The 16,461-nt window shown below is 38.5% G+C and overlaps 1 protein-coding gene and 1 pseudogene across 1 annotated transcript; both read right to left on the bottom strand.

Moving 5' to 3' along the window:
• Window positions 1-267: 267 nt before the first annotated feature.
• Window positions 268-4,697, bottom strand: LOC137267934 (arylsulfatase J-like; annotated as a pseudogene).
• Window positions 4,698-8,351: 3,654 nt separating this feature from the next.
• On the bottom strand, window positions 8,352-14,782 carry LOC137267968 (arylsulfatase B-like). Its single transcript, XM_067802427.1, has 14 exons — window positions 14,628-14,782; window positions 14,231-14,342; window positions 13,869-13,920; window positions 13,591-13,694; window positions 11,884-11,990; window positions 11,700-11,770; window positions 11,458-11,559; window positions 11,046-11,109; window positions 10,311-10,408; window positions 9,798-9,934; window positions 9,544-9,602; window positions 9,281-9,404; window positions 8,942-9,084; window positions 8,352-8,562 (listed from the first exon to the last, which is right to left on the bottom strand). The coding sequence occupies exons 1-14, from the start codon at window positions 14,722-14,724 to the stop codon at window positions 8,390-8,392; spliced, it is 1,443 nt and encodes a 480-aa protein (XP_067658528.1). The 5' UTR covers window positions 14,725-14,782; the 3' UTR covers window positions 8,352-8,389.
• Window positions 14,783-16,461: the final 1,679 nt, after the last annotated feature.

The raw sequence follows: 16,461 nt of genomic DNA, 5'->3' as shown, positions 1-16,461 counted from the left end.
AACGGAATTGTCCCTCTTGAATGCAAACGAGCCCTTGATAACTGTTCCACGTTGTTTATACTAGAAAGCCAGTTAAACATATTCCTAAAATTCTCAGTAATATCTGGTCATGCTATGTGTATATTTGGATCGTAATGTTCGGTCGATATGGTGTAGATATACTGAAAGGTAGTAGAAATTCCTGGGTTTGATTGCAAATGTTGGTAGAAACATAACAAACATTATCACGTGTTCCATGTATTGCTATATTGACTTATAATCATCAAGTTAGCACCATCCAGGAGTCCAAGCGCCTCCAAACAGTCTGGGGTCAGATGCAGGATCTTCATCGGGGAAATTGGCTGGCACCATGGTCTTTTTGTAGTCCTCAAAACGGGCACGCAACTTGGCAACCATGTCAGGCATCTTCTGTGCAAGGTCGGTGTGCTCAGTCGGATCCTCTGAATGGGAATCAGAATACACGTTTGAGTGAGCCGTTTGCTTTACAAACTGTATAGAATCTTTATGTTGTATATTTTTGACAGCATTGTTGGCCATACCATTTGTGTACATGATTGACCGCCTACAGTGTGTGGTTGATGGTGTTAGAGCAGTTATTAATAAATGTCGTGTCTTATGCAGGTTGCAAACCTCAGTATAGTAACTCATTTCTTTATAAAACATAGTTATTATTAACTATTCTAATCAAGAGGAACTGTTCAAGTTCAAACCAGAAATGGCCATTCGACAGTGCATACTAAAAGGTACTACATACTGTGTGTTGCACACAGATTTTGGAAGATCATAAACTTCAAAAGTTCAGACATATTTGCATGTCAAAGTGTACCCCGAATATTGAAGAGGTGGACTGGACGATCTCCTTTTGTGTAAACTGTTTGTTCATATTTGTCGTCCTCGGTCTTGTTCATGGGTCTGTGCCAGCCATCAGGGCCTCCAGGGAACCCGAGGATCAGCTTGTAGTCTCCTACCCTGATACACAAAGGAGAGAGACATAGATACTATGAGCTGGCACTTCTTTGCCTTTATGACGATAACTATGTAATCGGTATTGTATGCAAAACGCCCACGAATTGAACACTACATTAAGATGACCTTTTCATGGATATTCTGTTAGACCTTCAGGTGCATGTGATGCAATAGATTGACTGAATGTTTACAATACCTTATACCAGCATGTCCTTCGACTGGAATTTGAAAGTCGACAATGTTGTAGATGAACTCTGTCCTTGATGAGGGTAGGCCATTTCGAATAGAATCCCAGTGACTCATTCCATCAATGTCAGTTTCTGCGCCCAACATGCAATAAAGATTGCAATACATTTCGTGCAACCTTTCTCATGACCGTTAGGAATAAAATGAAAACAAAAAGACTGATTATTTATAGCAACAAATTCATCTTTCTCGTGTTTAGATTTGACCAACTCCTTGGAAAGAAATACTAGTATATATGTGAATGTCCCTACCCGGCGTCCCTCCAGCCGCAGATACTAAAGTAGATTTCCAGTCAACAGCATGGATCATCCTGTTAAGACAGGGAATAACGTCTCATTTACTCAGAACCTTGCTTACATCCTTATGTTTGAAAGTAATCATGCAAACATGCGATATTATTACTGACCATTAATGGCTAAGAAAGTATAAATTAAAATAATTTTGTAAACTGTGACTGGAAGAGAATATTGAACTAAAATCACAAAGTGTGGTCTGCTTATATCCGGAACAGCTACCCGTCGTATGTAGTCCTTGTCTTTTGAATGGACAAAGAGAAAAATAAAGTTCAAATATAAATATATGGAATGTGGATTCAGCACTGCTTGAGTAGAAATATGCACACACAACAGTTCACCATAATTACGCTTACACAGTGTTTTGATGGTTGCGTGTAAGATATCTTATATGTGTATAAACCAATGACCAAGGTATTAAAAAAGACGTGATTTTACATTCTGAACCTAATTCGATACATTCACACAGATACAACCGCATAAAGACATCTTCATGTGGAGAAACTTAAAGGATGTATTCCATACCATACACCGTGAATGTGAACACGAATTTGTTTTTCAAGCCTCCCTATGTTGACATGAAACAACTCACATCTGCTGTGAATAGAATGAGAGTATTTTCAAACAAGCCTCGATCCTTCAAGGCCTTGGTAACATTTCCGACCGCCTCATCCAGGGCAGACACCATTCCTGTTTAGAACAATAGTAGTAGATCAGGGTTTTAAAACGTTATTTCGAATGTGTTACAGTCACATATCTTGCCATTTCAGGAAAATACATAGCAAAGCAGGTTGAGGCAATCAAAGGGTAGAATAAGTAAATGGACTGTAATCAGAAGATTCTTACACACCTAACGGAGATAACTCTCCACAGCATATTCCGTCGAATCAGATCACCGCATGCCTGGTATACAGAAAGCAGAAACAAATTATGCAAAGCAATGAATAGAACATAAAGTGATTAAGTGCATACCACTATATATTCTTCGTCCTTGGTTGACCACGTTTGGATACATATCCTCATACTTCTTGGGAACCTGTGATGCCAAATATTTGTGTACATATGTTAAGAAATGGATCATCATGTGGCTTTGCTTATGAAAATTCTGGAATAGTTATTAAGCACCATTTATTTTCACACATAATTATGTTCCTTCGATTGATACTGTTATATCATGTTAGTAGCCTGTATATATATTCCGTGAAGCAGAAAAATACAAGCCCAGTCGTCTGTTGTTAAGCTAAGTCCCCGAATCCTCTCTCTCCACTCACCCCTCTCTGAGTCAGTATATTTCATTTCTTTGCATACATCCAGCCTCTAATCTAGGTAATTTCAATTTGACAGGCACATATTCTAAATACTCATCTGATTACCTCAATAGGCGCATGCACATTCTGATATGGAAGGTACATAAACAGAGGCTGTGAAGCATTATGTTGATGGATGATGTCAACTGCTCTCTGGGCGAAAGTAAACTGAAACGGCAATGAGAAAGTGTATAATGAAATAGGGGAATGTGAGTCGTTGATGTTTTGCAAAAAATATACGTTACAAAAATATGTTTGGAGGTTGGTGTTTTAGTTTCGATGATGAAACGTATGTGTTTTGCTAAATATTCGTGTTATAAATGTTTCGTCATTGAATACTTACTGCAGAATATACACCAGAATAGTTTCGTGCCTGGAGTAGATTATCATGGTAGTCTAGTGAAGGATCCCACCCTGAAAAATGTTAAATATATGTATTAACAACTATTACAAACCTGCGTACATATCTTCATGGTTCGAACGGGTAAACATGTATAAAATATACTCCCTGAGTTTACCAAAGTTGAATTTTACGCACCAGTAGAGTGATTGTAGTAGTCTTCAGCCGCGTTGTAGTAGCCAAAGTATGTGTCAAAGCCTCGGTATGTTGGTGTGCACTCCCACTTGCAGAAACCCAGGTGCCATCTAAACAATAATTTTTATTGATATATATTTGTAGTTAAACCGAATTTATAACTGGTTCATTGACATTGTTACTGACATTCCTCCTGGCTGTATACTCTGAGGGACATACAGCATTCCAAATGAGGAGTCTCATAAAACTTCGCCTTTAATCATTCCAGGGTATCAATTGTGGAATATATTCACGATTAATTCGTGGCTAAATTTGTCATATTCACCAACGGCTGAACGGAAAGCATGTTTGTATATTGTACTGTATCTTCATTTGTTAAAAATGTTTTAGATTTAAATGCTAGTTTTACATCTATATTTTTTATTGTTCTTCGTTCAGGGTTATTATTATCTAACTTTATGTATCAGGGATGTCTTTCTTGTTTTATCTAATGTATGGCTGAAGCTGCTCCGTTATGACTAAAAGTCTTTTACTGTTAGACAGTGTTGTTCTTTTATGAAGCGTAATACCTACTTTCCGATTACTGTCAGACAGTGTTGTTCTTTAATGAAGCATAATACATACTTTCCGATCATGTGCGTGGCATAGCCGAGTTTCTTTAATTCCTGGGGCAGGAATGTATAGTTGAGGGGCACACACACGGCTTGACCAGGGAGCAGTACCTCATGCTGAATATGATTGTATGTTTTTGAGAGATGACATTATGCATTCAGTGTTCAAGACAACGAATGTTTCAGAACCATGAACTTTACATCAGTTTACAAATCAATGTTACGGTTGATTTGTTATTGGTTCATAGACACTGACCGAAAACGCCGATCGTGTAAGCGATATAGAAAGTACCTGCATGCCTGCGTGGAATGGATACATTCCACTCATGAAGGCGGTACGGGATCTGAAACAATGAGTTTAATGATGCTCTAGTAATATTGTAATGCAAGTTTAATTTGTTTCCTTTATTTGAACACTTCCACAGGGCATTAGAAAAGATGGAAGCCATATGGTAACGTTGGTTTTGGCAGAATATTGTAATATTTAAAATTCAGCTCTGACAAACTATTATTCACAGATAACCTCTTATGTAATCAACTCAATATTGTACGTTTAACCCGTTCCTTTAACATTTAGCCACATCTGCATAACTGTGTTAGTTTTAGTTAGATATCTATATGGTGATGAAGGTGAGTTTAACAACAGAACATATATTCACGGGCTGCACAGATTCTGTACATATGCATTCTCGAAGATGATTCCTTCTGTGGCCAGTTTGTCGATATTTGGTGTCTTCATGTCAGGATTCCGGAAACCAACATCATTCCAGCCTGTGTAATCACATAATGTTTGCTGAGCACTCGGATATGTACGCTATACACCGCTATGCAATCTACAAGACTCTCTTACAATGTTAAACTGTTTCAGACTGTATTTCAAATTAACCCATATTAACAGCCTTATGTATCTACACTTATCTAAGTCATCAGCGACAATGAACACGATGTTCGGACGCTGAGCTGATGACAATGATAACAACGATAGGAACAGAGCAAGGAACTTCAGACCCACCATCACTGCTGCATGTCCAGCGAAAATGAGACTCTGTTGTCCTGTCTGCCTATATATATAGCTTTCAGTGTCACAGACAAGACAGCTATAGCATATCTATGTCTCCACTTTGACCTATGCTATATTTTATGCTCGCATTTGTTAAATCACGATGTTCATTAAGCTCTATGTAGTTATCTACAAGATTCTCTTAGAATGATATACTATTTCAGACTATTTTTCACATTAACCCACATATTAACAGCTTTACACATCTACACTTATACCTAAGTCATCGGCCACAATGAACACGATGTTCGGACGCTGTGCTGATGACAATGATAAGAAAGATAGGAACAGAGCAAGGAACTTCAGACGCACCATCACTGCTGCATGTCCAGAGAAAATGAGATTCTAGTGTCCTGTCTGCCTATATATAGATCTTTCAGTGTCACAGATAAGACAGCTATAGCATATCTATGTCTCCACTTTGGCCTATGCTATATTTTTATGCTCGCATTTGTTAAAAACTGTTTTACCAGATCTGTGAATTTTGCAATCTTTCAGTTTATGAAACATTTATAAACATCAGTTCTGTGTCCACAAGCCTTGTAATATGATAATATCTGATACACAAATATGCTGACGTGAGCACTTAAACCATCTGCAGACTTTAACAAGGATAGAAGAACTAGCATGAAAACATGCACTCCATTGTTCAGAGTTCCAATTGGAACAAGTCCTGTGAGTCTCCATGTATGTTCATGTGCATAGATCTATCACCAATCTAGAGATGTACCAGCGACATGTAGGTTGTCAGTCTGGACCATACTAAATACTGATTGTTCTTGAAGCGAAAATGCACTGATGTAGTTCCCTTAGAAACAAAAATATCATGTAGGTACAAATATTGTAACCCACCACCCACCATCTGGAATCACCACCAAGGCACAACAGAAATGAAATAATGGTGATCCATGATTGTTTTATATAAACCGGAGGAGATCGCAATATATTAGCACGTTTCATGGTATAATATCGTCACCAACTCTCTGTATAATACTGAAATACGTTTAAGGCGAAGTTAGATAAACCACACTCACTCGCGGCATGTATAATTGCTCATAACTGTGATCATAGTTATCACAACTCCTGAATGAAAGCACATTTGATTATGTATCATTCACTTGGATGACATGACCGTCAAGATGCCTAACTCTGCAGTGAAAATACCATCGATAGTTTAACGGTACAGTACACTGTGACGTAATCACCGTTCGCCACCTTAGATAGGAAAACAAATTTTCTTTGTTATCTTACACTTAACCTGGAGTCAACGTTATCGCTAAGACATCGTTAGTAAATGGACAATGTGTTGAAACAGGCCAAATGTTTTTCCTATCATCACCTGACAGTGACTCAGAAGCTCTTAATATATACGCATGAACATAAACACAACCGGAATCTTAGGGCAATCAGAACTTTGTTCTAAACAGATTATCATATCCTAGCCACAGGTTGAAGTGAATTGCATATGTAAAGTATGGCGATCAAACAATATCTTAATTAGTGGCTCGCTTTTACGAGCATTTGGCACTAGGGTGTATAAATGTCATCACAGTAGTGTGCTCACTACAGTTTGTTGGGCATTGTTGTGTATCGCCTTCATTTGATGGTTAGTATTTGTTTAGTGCCATACGTTCATAACGTTCACATCTCTGTGACAGGAAAGAACATTGCCGACCCATTCAGTCCGATCCGTAGAAGGATCACTCAAGCTAGCAAACTAGTGTCTATGAATGGCATATTATTTGTTCGATCAGATCAGAGAGTCAGATGAGATTGAACTCGATCTTCTGACCGAGTCACCTACAGGACTAATAAAGAACGCATGTGCTTTGATTACACTTCGTCGAAGATATGACATTGCAAGCAAATAAAGTGGCGCATTCTCTCAGTTTGTGTCCTTGACTTAATCTGAAGGTTTAAACACGACACCACTATGGTGCTATGTGTCGAGAGTTGGATTTGTGGACAAAGTAGTCATTCAACGAATAAGTAAACCATGAAACCATCTTTCATTCATATATAGTATGATCAGAATATTATTGAAAATTTAAAGATTGCATTTAAAATTCCAGATTCAAAGACAGGTGAACGTTTAGTATTAAGTATTATCAAGTCACCATGGGCAGCAAGGCTTCACTGCGATGTGGCATACCACTGATCAAAGAAGTTTGAAAGTCGTGGTCCATGATGTCCCAATATCGGACCTCTTCTTTCATTTCAGCAGTATGTCTCATATTTTTCTTAATGACACTTTCCTTCATAAATCCCAAAACATTTTCTGTTGGATTTAGATCAGAGTTATAGCGTGGCCTATCTAATAATGTCATATTTTGGGTCAGAAATGCTTTGAACGATGTTTTGGGTCGTTGTCCTGCTGGAAAATCCTAAATTTTCCATAAACAGATGGAAGTAAATGTCCTTTGAGAATGTCTGTGTACTGCTCACCGTTCGTATTCCCTTCAAATACGCAGATGGACGGTGCCCCTAACACAGATATGCCACCCCACATGATAAATTTCGGATTGTACTTCGGACGCTGATACAAAGGGTTTTCAGTTTGTTTGGTTCAGAAACAGACATACAGAACTTTCATCATTGTCCCAGCTAAAATTTCTATGCTGTAAGCACCCGTTCAAACTTAGTACCTTTCGTTCAGGTTTCATGATCGGTGATGTAAGTCCTGCACTTTTCTACCAAATCACTGCATTCAGCTTAGTTCTACGTGTGTCCTTACAGACAGCCACAGTTCCTCTATCAATCACATTCAGACTCAAGTTTTCTAAACGCCCACGTTTGCTTTTAGAAACAAGAATGCCATCTGTCACTGACAGTCAGATTGCTGGGCCTACCTGCACCTCCCTGGTGCTCAATGCCATATCCATTTGCACTATTTTTCAAAACACGACAAACAGTGCACAAATGGATGCCCAGGTTGTTTGAAATCAGTTTGGCTGATCGCATGTCCTCGTTATAATACTCCGAAAAATCAACCCCCTCTTACCTAAATCAACAGTACTAAGGATCACTGAAAATGACGTCTTCTAGCTAATAAACAAAGGGGGTACCTCTTCACAAACTAATGAAAACGGCTTAACGGAATAATCTCTCTCGAATGAAACCAAACGCTTGATAGCTGGTCAAGGTTGTTTATACTAGAAGTCATATTAAACATGTTCCTAAACATGTTCCTAAACATGTTCTCAATTCCCGATCATAGTATGTGTATATTTGGATCGTAATGTTTGGTTGATATGGTGTAGATATACTGAAAGTTAGTAGAAATTCCTGGGTTTGATTGCAAATGTTGGTAGAAAAATAACAAACATTATCACATGTTCCATGTATTGCTATATTGACCTATAATCATCAAGTTAGCACCATCCAGGAGTCCAAGCGCCTCCAAATAATCTGGGGTCAGATGCAGGATCCTCAGCGGGGAAATTGGCTGGCACCATGGTCTTTTTGTAGTCCTCAAAACGGGCACGCAACTTGGCAACCATGTCAGGCATCTTCTGTGCAAGGTCGTTGTGCTCAGTCGGATCCTCTGAATGAGAATCAGAATACACGTTTGAGTGAGCATTTTGCTTTATAAACTGTATAGAATGTTTATGTTGCATATTTTTGACAGCATTTTTGGCCATACTATCTGTGTACATGATTGACCGCCTACAGTGTGTGGTTGATGGTGTTAGAGCAGTTATTAATAAATGTCGTGTCTTATGCAGGTTGCAAACCTCAGTATAGTAACTCATTTCTTTATAAAACATAGTTATTATTAACTATTCTAATCAAGAGGAATTGTTCAAGTTCAAACCACAAATGGCCATTCGACAGTGCATACTAAAAGGTACTACATACAGTGTGTTGCACAGATATTGGAAGATCATAAACTTCAAAAATTCAGACATATTTGCAAAGTGTACCCCGAATGTTGAAGAGGTGGATTGGAGTATCTCCTGTGGTGTAAGGTGTTTGTTCATATTTGTCGTCCTCGGTCTTGTTCATGGGTCTGTGCCAGCCATCAGGGCCTCCAGGGAACCCGAGGATCAGCTTGTAGTCTCCTACTCTGATACACAAAGGAGAGAGACATAGATACTTTGAGCTGGCACTTCTTTGCCTGTATGACGATAACTATATAATCGGTATTGTATGCCAAATATGCAAAACGCCCATGAACTGAACTCTACATTAAGATGACCTTTTCATGCATGTTCTGTTAGACTTTCCTGTGATGCAGTAGATTGACTGAATGTTTACTATACCTTATACCAGCATGTCCTTCAACTGGAATGTCAAAGTCGTCAATGTTGTAGATGAACTCTGTCCTTGATGAGGGTAGGCCATTTCGAATAGAATCCCAGTGACTCATTCCATCAATGTCAGTTTCTGCGCCCAACATGCAATAAAGATTGCAATACATTTCGTGCTACCTTTCTCGTGACATTTAGTGATAATATGAAAACTAAAAGATTATTTATAGCAACAAATTCATCTTTCTTGTGTCTGGCTTTGACCAACTCCTTACCCGGCGTTCCTCCAGCAGCAGATACTAAAGTAGATTTCCAGTCAACGGCATGGATCATCCTGTTTAGACAGAATAACATTACTCAGAGCCATGTTTACGTGCTTATGATTGAAAGCAGTCATGAGAACATGCGATATATTACTGAACATTACTGGCTGAATCTTATGGATTAAAATAATTTTGTTTACTGTGACTGAGAGAGAATATTGAACTAAAATCACAAAGTGTGGTCTTCTTATATCCGGAACAGCTACCCGTCGTATGTAGTCCTTGTCTTCTGGAGCCCCGCGCCATGCATAAAGGATGCACCCTTCGTTCCTCCCTCCCAAACTGTGTGCTTTCCTCCTCTCAATGGCCAGTTGCTGGCATAGTATTCAATAGGACCTCCATTCTGAATGAAGATATTTTCGTGTGTCATTACATGGGAGAATAGTGTTACAGAACATCACCTTGTATGTTTCTGAATTGACAAAAATTTGTATTTAACATTGCTTGAATACAACCTTTTATGCACCTTTGACCGTTCAACCTAATTGTGTTAAGACAAAGTTTCCATGGTAATTTGATTGTGGAGCTTGTGTTTATGAAATAATGATCAAGGTATTCAAAAAACGTGAGTGGACATTTTGAACCAAATTAACACAAATACCACGGCTTTAAGAAATCTTCATGGGGATATGCTTGGTGGAAAATTTTATACCATACACCATCGACGTGACCACTAATTCGTTAATAATGTCTCCCAGTGTTGAAATGAAACAACTCACATCTGCAGTGAATAGAATGAGAGTATTGTCAAACAAACCCCGATCCTTCAGGGCCTGAGTTACATTTCCCACCGCTTCATCGAGGACAGAAACCATTCCTGTTTGGAATAATACTTGTAGATCAGGACTCCGTTTCACGGAAGTCTCGTAAGCCTAAGATCTCGTGGCATCCGTAGCTCCTGTGTTACAGTATAGGAGGTACAATGGCTACGAAAAAACTTACGAGATCTTCGGCTACGAGAGTGTTGTGAAACGGGCCCCAGGACCTCGATCCTGAAAGCGAACGTAGCGTTACGGTAGTCGTAACTCCCACACCTTTTTTTTTTTTTTTATAGATTTGCCACTGTCGTAGCGTTCCGATCGCTTTGAGGAACGGGGCCTTGGGCTTTAAGATCGTATTTTAGATGCATTAGACTCACTTGCATGGGTAAAGCTGATGTACTTTGTAGTGAAAATACAGCAAAGGTAAACGTTGGGTATAATCAGTACAGGGACACTAATCATGAGATCCATGTACACCTGACAGAGACCACTGAATAGTCTAAATAGCGAAATTCACCGTGTCTGATAAATGCATGTCTGCTGCCTTCGTTGATGTCAATAGTGGAGTAATATCAAAATCCTTGGAACAATGAACGCGAGTATCAAAGGTAATTTCCCAGAAACAATATATACGGGAAACAGACACAAATTAAGGGAAACAGTAAACAGACCATAAAGTGATTAAGTGCATACCACTATATATTCTTCGTCCTTGGTTGACCACGTTTGGATACATATCCTCATACTTCTTGGGAACCTGTGAAGTCAAATATTTGTGCACATATGTTAACAAATGTATCATCAGAATAAAGTGTGCCTTTGGTCATGAAAATACTGGAATATTGCTTTTAGACACAATTCATATTCACACATAATTATGTTCCTTCGACTGATACTGTTATATCATGTTAGTAGCCAATATATATATTCCGTGAAGCAGAACAGCACAAGCCCAGTTGCCCGTTGTTAAGCTAAGTCCCCGATTCCACTCTCTTCACTCCCCTATTCTCTGAGTCAGTATATTTCCTTTATTTGCACACACCCAGCCTCTAATCTAGGTAGTTTGAATTGAACATGCACATGTTTTAAATGATGTTCTCTTTACCTCAATAGGCGCATGTACATTCTGATATGGAAGGTACATGAACAGAGGCTGTGAGGCATTATGTTGATGGATGATGTCAACTGCTCTCTGGGCGAACGTGAACTGAAACGGTAATAGGAAAGTGTGTAATGAAATAGGGGAATGTGAGTTTTTTAGGTTGGTGTTTTACTTTCGATGAGGAGAAGTATGTGTTTTGCTAAATATTCGGGTTAAAAAATATTGAAGTGTCATTGCATACTTACAGCAGAATATACGCCAGCATAGTTTCGTGCCTGGAGTAGATTATCATGATAGTCTAGTGAAGGATCCCACCCTGAAGAAATAGCAAATATATGCATTAACACTATTCTACACCTGCGCACATATCTTCAAGTAAACGTGTATAAAATATGCTCACTTAGTCTATTTAAGTTGAATTTTACGCACCAGTAGAGTGATTGTAGTAGTCTTCAGCCGCATTGTAGTAGCCAAAGTATGTGTCAAAGCCTCGGTATGTTGGTGTGCACTCCCACTTGCAGAAACCCAGATGCCATCTAAATTTTTTAGATGATATGTTTTTATTGTTTATATTTTTATAGTTAAACCGAATTTATAACTGGTTCATTAACTTTGTTACTGACATTTCTCGTGGCTATATACTCTGAGGGACATACAACATTCTAAACTTATTTTCCCCATGAGGAGTCTTATAAACCTTCGTCTTTAAAATGTACTTAATTATTCTAGGGTATCATTTGTGGAATATGTTCACGATTAATTCGTGGCTTCATTTGTCATATTCACCAACGGCTGAATACATACGAGAGGGGTTCAATAATTTTTTTTAACTTCGATATAAAACAGATTTACATGACCAGTTTTTTACTTCTACTTTCATTATAACATCCCTTCCTCTCAATACACTTATTCCATTTTCTTTAAGGCTTTTGACTTTTGTAGAGGCATTCAGGTTGCCCCAGTAACCACGTCTCTGATCTACCTTCAGTTTTTTGCAACCTATAGCTCATTTTTATATTGTATTGTCCTCTGTAGAACCATTTTTAGGTCTAATCTCTAGTTTTACATTCTACTCTGTGATATTCTAGGTAGTTTTACTGTTCTTCGTAGACAGGTTTTCACAATGTATGTGCTATTAACGCATTTGTATTTATATAATTGATCGTTCTCGTCACGATATGGCTGCAATATTGCCGATGTGACGTTAAACATTAACTCACTCACTAACCGCGCCGCTGTGACAGCTTTCACATCTTCGTCATCCAGGAAGTTCCTTCCACATAGGGCAGATTTCAGGTTCCTGAACAGAAAGTAGTCGCTGGGGGCTAGGTCTGGACTGTAGGCTGGATGAGTTAACTGTTCGATTCCACATTCATGTATTGTAGCCTGTACAGATCGAGACTTGTAAACTGGGGCATTGTCGTGCAAAAGCAGAACACCAAGTGACAACATTCCGCGACGTTTCTGTCGAATGGATTTTTGGCAGTTCTTGCATTAAGCTGGCATAATATTGACAATTCACTCTAGTTTTGTGTGCCAAGCAATCAATTAATAATATGCCTTTGACATCCCAAACGATAGTGACCATAACCTTGCCCGCAGATGGTTGAGACTTCTGTGGAGGTGGGGAACTGAGGTGCTTCCACTGCATGGATTCCAGTTTAGTTTCAGGGTCCCATTGGTGGATCCATGTTTCAGCGCGTTGCTCATGTTTAAGGGATCCATGATTATGGAGACCCCTCGGTCAATGAAGCATTTATATCTAAATTATTGTTGTGTATAGGAATTGTTATGACATGTGTCAACATTATGTTTTGACTAAGGTAACATCTGTTAATAGCTTACACTGTAAATGTAAACAAAATGCCCCGCTTGCAAAACTTATTGAACGCCCCTCGTATATATAACCCGTTTGTATATTGTACTGTGTCCTCACTTGTAAAAAAACTGTTTTAGATTTACATGCTAGTTTTACATCTATATTTATATTGTTCTTCGTCCAGGGTTATTATAATCGAACTTTATGTATCAGGGATTTCTTTTTTGTTTTAAGTAATGTATGGCTGAAGCTGCTCCAATATGACTAAAAGTCTTTTACTGTTAGAGTGTTGTTCTTTAATGAAGCATAATACCTACTTTCCGATCATGTGCGTTGCATAGCCGAGTTTCTTTAATTCCTGGGGCAGGAATGTATAGTTGAGGGGCACACACACGGCTTGACCAGGGAGCAGAACCTCATGCTGAATATGATTGTATGTTTTTGAGAGATGACATTATGCATTCAGTGTTCAAGACAACGAATGTTTCAGAATTATTACTTTACATCACTTTACAAATCAATGTTACGGTTGATATGTTATTGATTCATAGACACTGACCGAAAACGGCGATCGTGTAAGCGATATAGAAAGTACCTGCATGCCTGCGTGGAATGGATACATTCCACTCATGAAAGCGGTACGGGATCTGAAACGATGAGTTTGAAGATGCTCTAGTAACATTGTAATGCAAGTTTGTTTCCTTTGTTTGAGCACATCCACAGGGCATAAGAAAAGATGGAAGTCATATGGTAATGTTGGTTTTGGCAGAATATTGTAACATTTAAAATTCAGCTCTGACAAACTATTATTCACAGCTAGCCTCTTATCTAATCAACTCAGTATTGTACGTTTAATCCGTTACTTTAACATTTAGCCACATCTGCATAACTGTGTTAGTTTTAGTTAGATATCTATATTGTGATGGAGGTGAGGTTAACAACAGAACATATATTCACGGGCTGCACAGATTCTGTACATATGCATTCTCGAAGATGATTCCTTCTGTGGCCAGTTTGTCGATGTTTGGTGTCTTCATGTCAGGATTCCGGAAACCAACATCATACCAACCTGAATAAACACACGATGACGGCTCAGCTCATACACGTACGCTATACACCGTTATGTATATATACGTAAGACACCTTCAGATTTTAGAATATATTTTATGATTGTATTTGATATTAACTGACACATTATCAGGAGCATATACATGTATCTACACTCACCTAAGTCATCTGCTGTTATGATCACGATATTCATTAGCCCCTATGTAATTATCTACAAGATTCTCTTACAATGATATACTACTTCACATTAACTCACTTATTAACAGCTTTATATATCTACACTTACCTAAGTCATCTGCCACAATGAACACAATGTTCGGACGCTGTGCTGATGACAATGACAACAAAGATAGGAACAGAGCAAGGAACTTCAGACACACCATCACTGCTGCATGTCCAGGGAAAATGAAAGTCTGTTCTCCTGTCTGCCTACCTGTCCGCCTATATATAGAGCTTTCAGTGTCACAGACAAGACAGCTATAGCATATCTATATCTCAACTTTGACCTCTGTTTTATTTATGCTCGCATTTGTCAGAACTTATTAAGTAATGGTTACCAGATTTTGTAATTTTGCAATCTTTCAGCTGGGAGTAGCAGTGTTTGTGAAACACGTATAAAGAACTAGTTTTTAGCAGTAGGTACGAGTTTGGTGATCCATGATTGTTTTATATAAACCGGAGGAGATCGCAATATATTAGCACGTTTCATGGTATAATATCGTCACCAACTCTCTGTATAAGACTGAAATACGTTTAAGGCGAAGTTAGATAAACCACACTCACTCGCGGCATGTATAATTGCTCATAACAGTGATCATAGTTATCACAGCTTCTGAATGAAAGCACATTTGCCTATTTATCATTCACTTGAATGACATGACCGTCAAGATGCCTAACTCTGCAGCGAAAATACCATCGATAGTTTAAGAGTACAATACACTGTGCCGTTATCACCGTTCGCCACCTTAGATAGGACAACAAAATAATATTCTTTGTTTTCTTAAACTTAACCTGGAGTCAATGTCATCTCTAAGTAAATGCACAATGTGTTGAAACAGGCCAAATGTTGTTGTTATCATTACCTGACAGTGATTCAGAAGCTCTTAATATATACGCATGAACATAAACACAACCGGAATCTTAGGACAATCAAAACTTTGGTCTGAATAGATGATCATATCCTAGCCACATGTTAAAGTGAATTGCACATGTAAAGTATGTCCCTCAAACAATATCTTAAATGATGGGGTTCGCTTTATACATGAGTTACGCAGGCATTCTGGTGTATATAAAAGTCATAATAGTCGCGTGCGTACTACAGTTGGTTTGGCTTTGTTGTTTTGTTGTTTTATCGCCTTCATTTGTTTGGTTAGTAGTTGTATAGTGCCACATAGGAAACAACATTCCCGACGCATTCTGTCCGATCCATTGAAGGATCACTCAAGCCAGCAAACTAGTGTCTATGAAGGACATGTGATTTGTTCGATCAGGACAGATGAGACTGAACTCGATCTTCTGTCACCTACAGGAATAGCTGCAGGACTAATAAAGAACGCATGTGCTTTTGTTACACGTCTTGGAAGATATGACATCGCAAACAAATAAAGTGGTGCAGTCTTTCAGTTTGTGTCCTTTAATTTAGTGTGAAGGTTTTAAGTACACCACTAAGATGCTATATTGCTATATGTCGAGAACTGGATATGTGGACATGCAACGGAAAAGGAATACTTTTAGATGCAATGAAACCATCTTTAATTCGTGTTTAGTATTACCAGAAAGTATTGAAAATTTGAAGATTGCATTTTTTATTTTTTTCACTCATTACTCGCGTATTAAATGTGAATATTAGCAGAACATAACTCCAGAATTAAAGAATTTTAGTATTTTGTCATGTCACCATGGGCAGCAAGGCTTCAGTGCAACGGGGCCTACCACTGATCAAAGAAGTTGGAAAGTCGTGGTCCATGCTACCCCAATATCGGACCACCTCTTCTTTCATTTCAGCAGTATTTGTCAGACTTCTCTTATTGACACTTTCCTTCATAAGTCCCAAAACATGTTCTGTTGGATTTATGTCTGAGCTATATCTTGGCCTATCTAATAATGTCATATTTTGGGTG

Source organism: Haliotis asinina, chromosome 16 (genome assembly GCF_037392515.1).
Source record: "Haliotis asinina isolate JCU_RB_2024 chromosome 16, JCU_Hal_asi_v2, whole genome shotgun sequence".
NCBI lineage: Eukaryota > Metazoa > Mollusca > Gastropoda > Lepetellida > Haliotidae > Haliotis > Haliotis asinina.
Note: the sequence above shows the minus strand (reverse complement) of the source record. Positions and strands in the feature narration are given on the sequence as shown.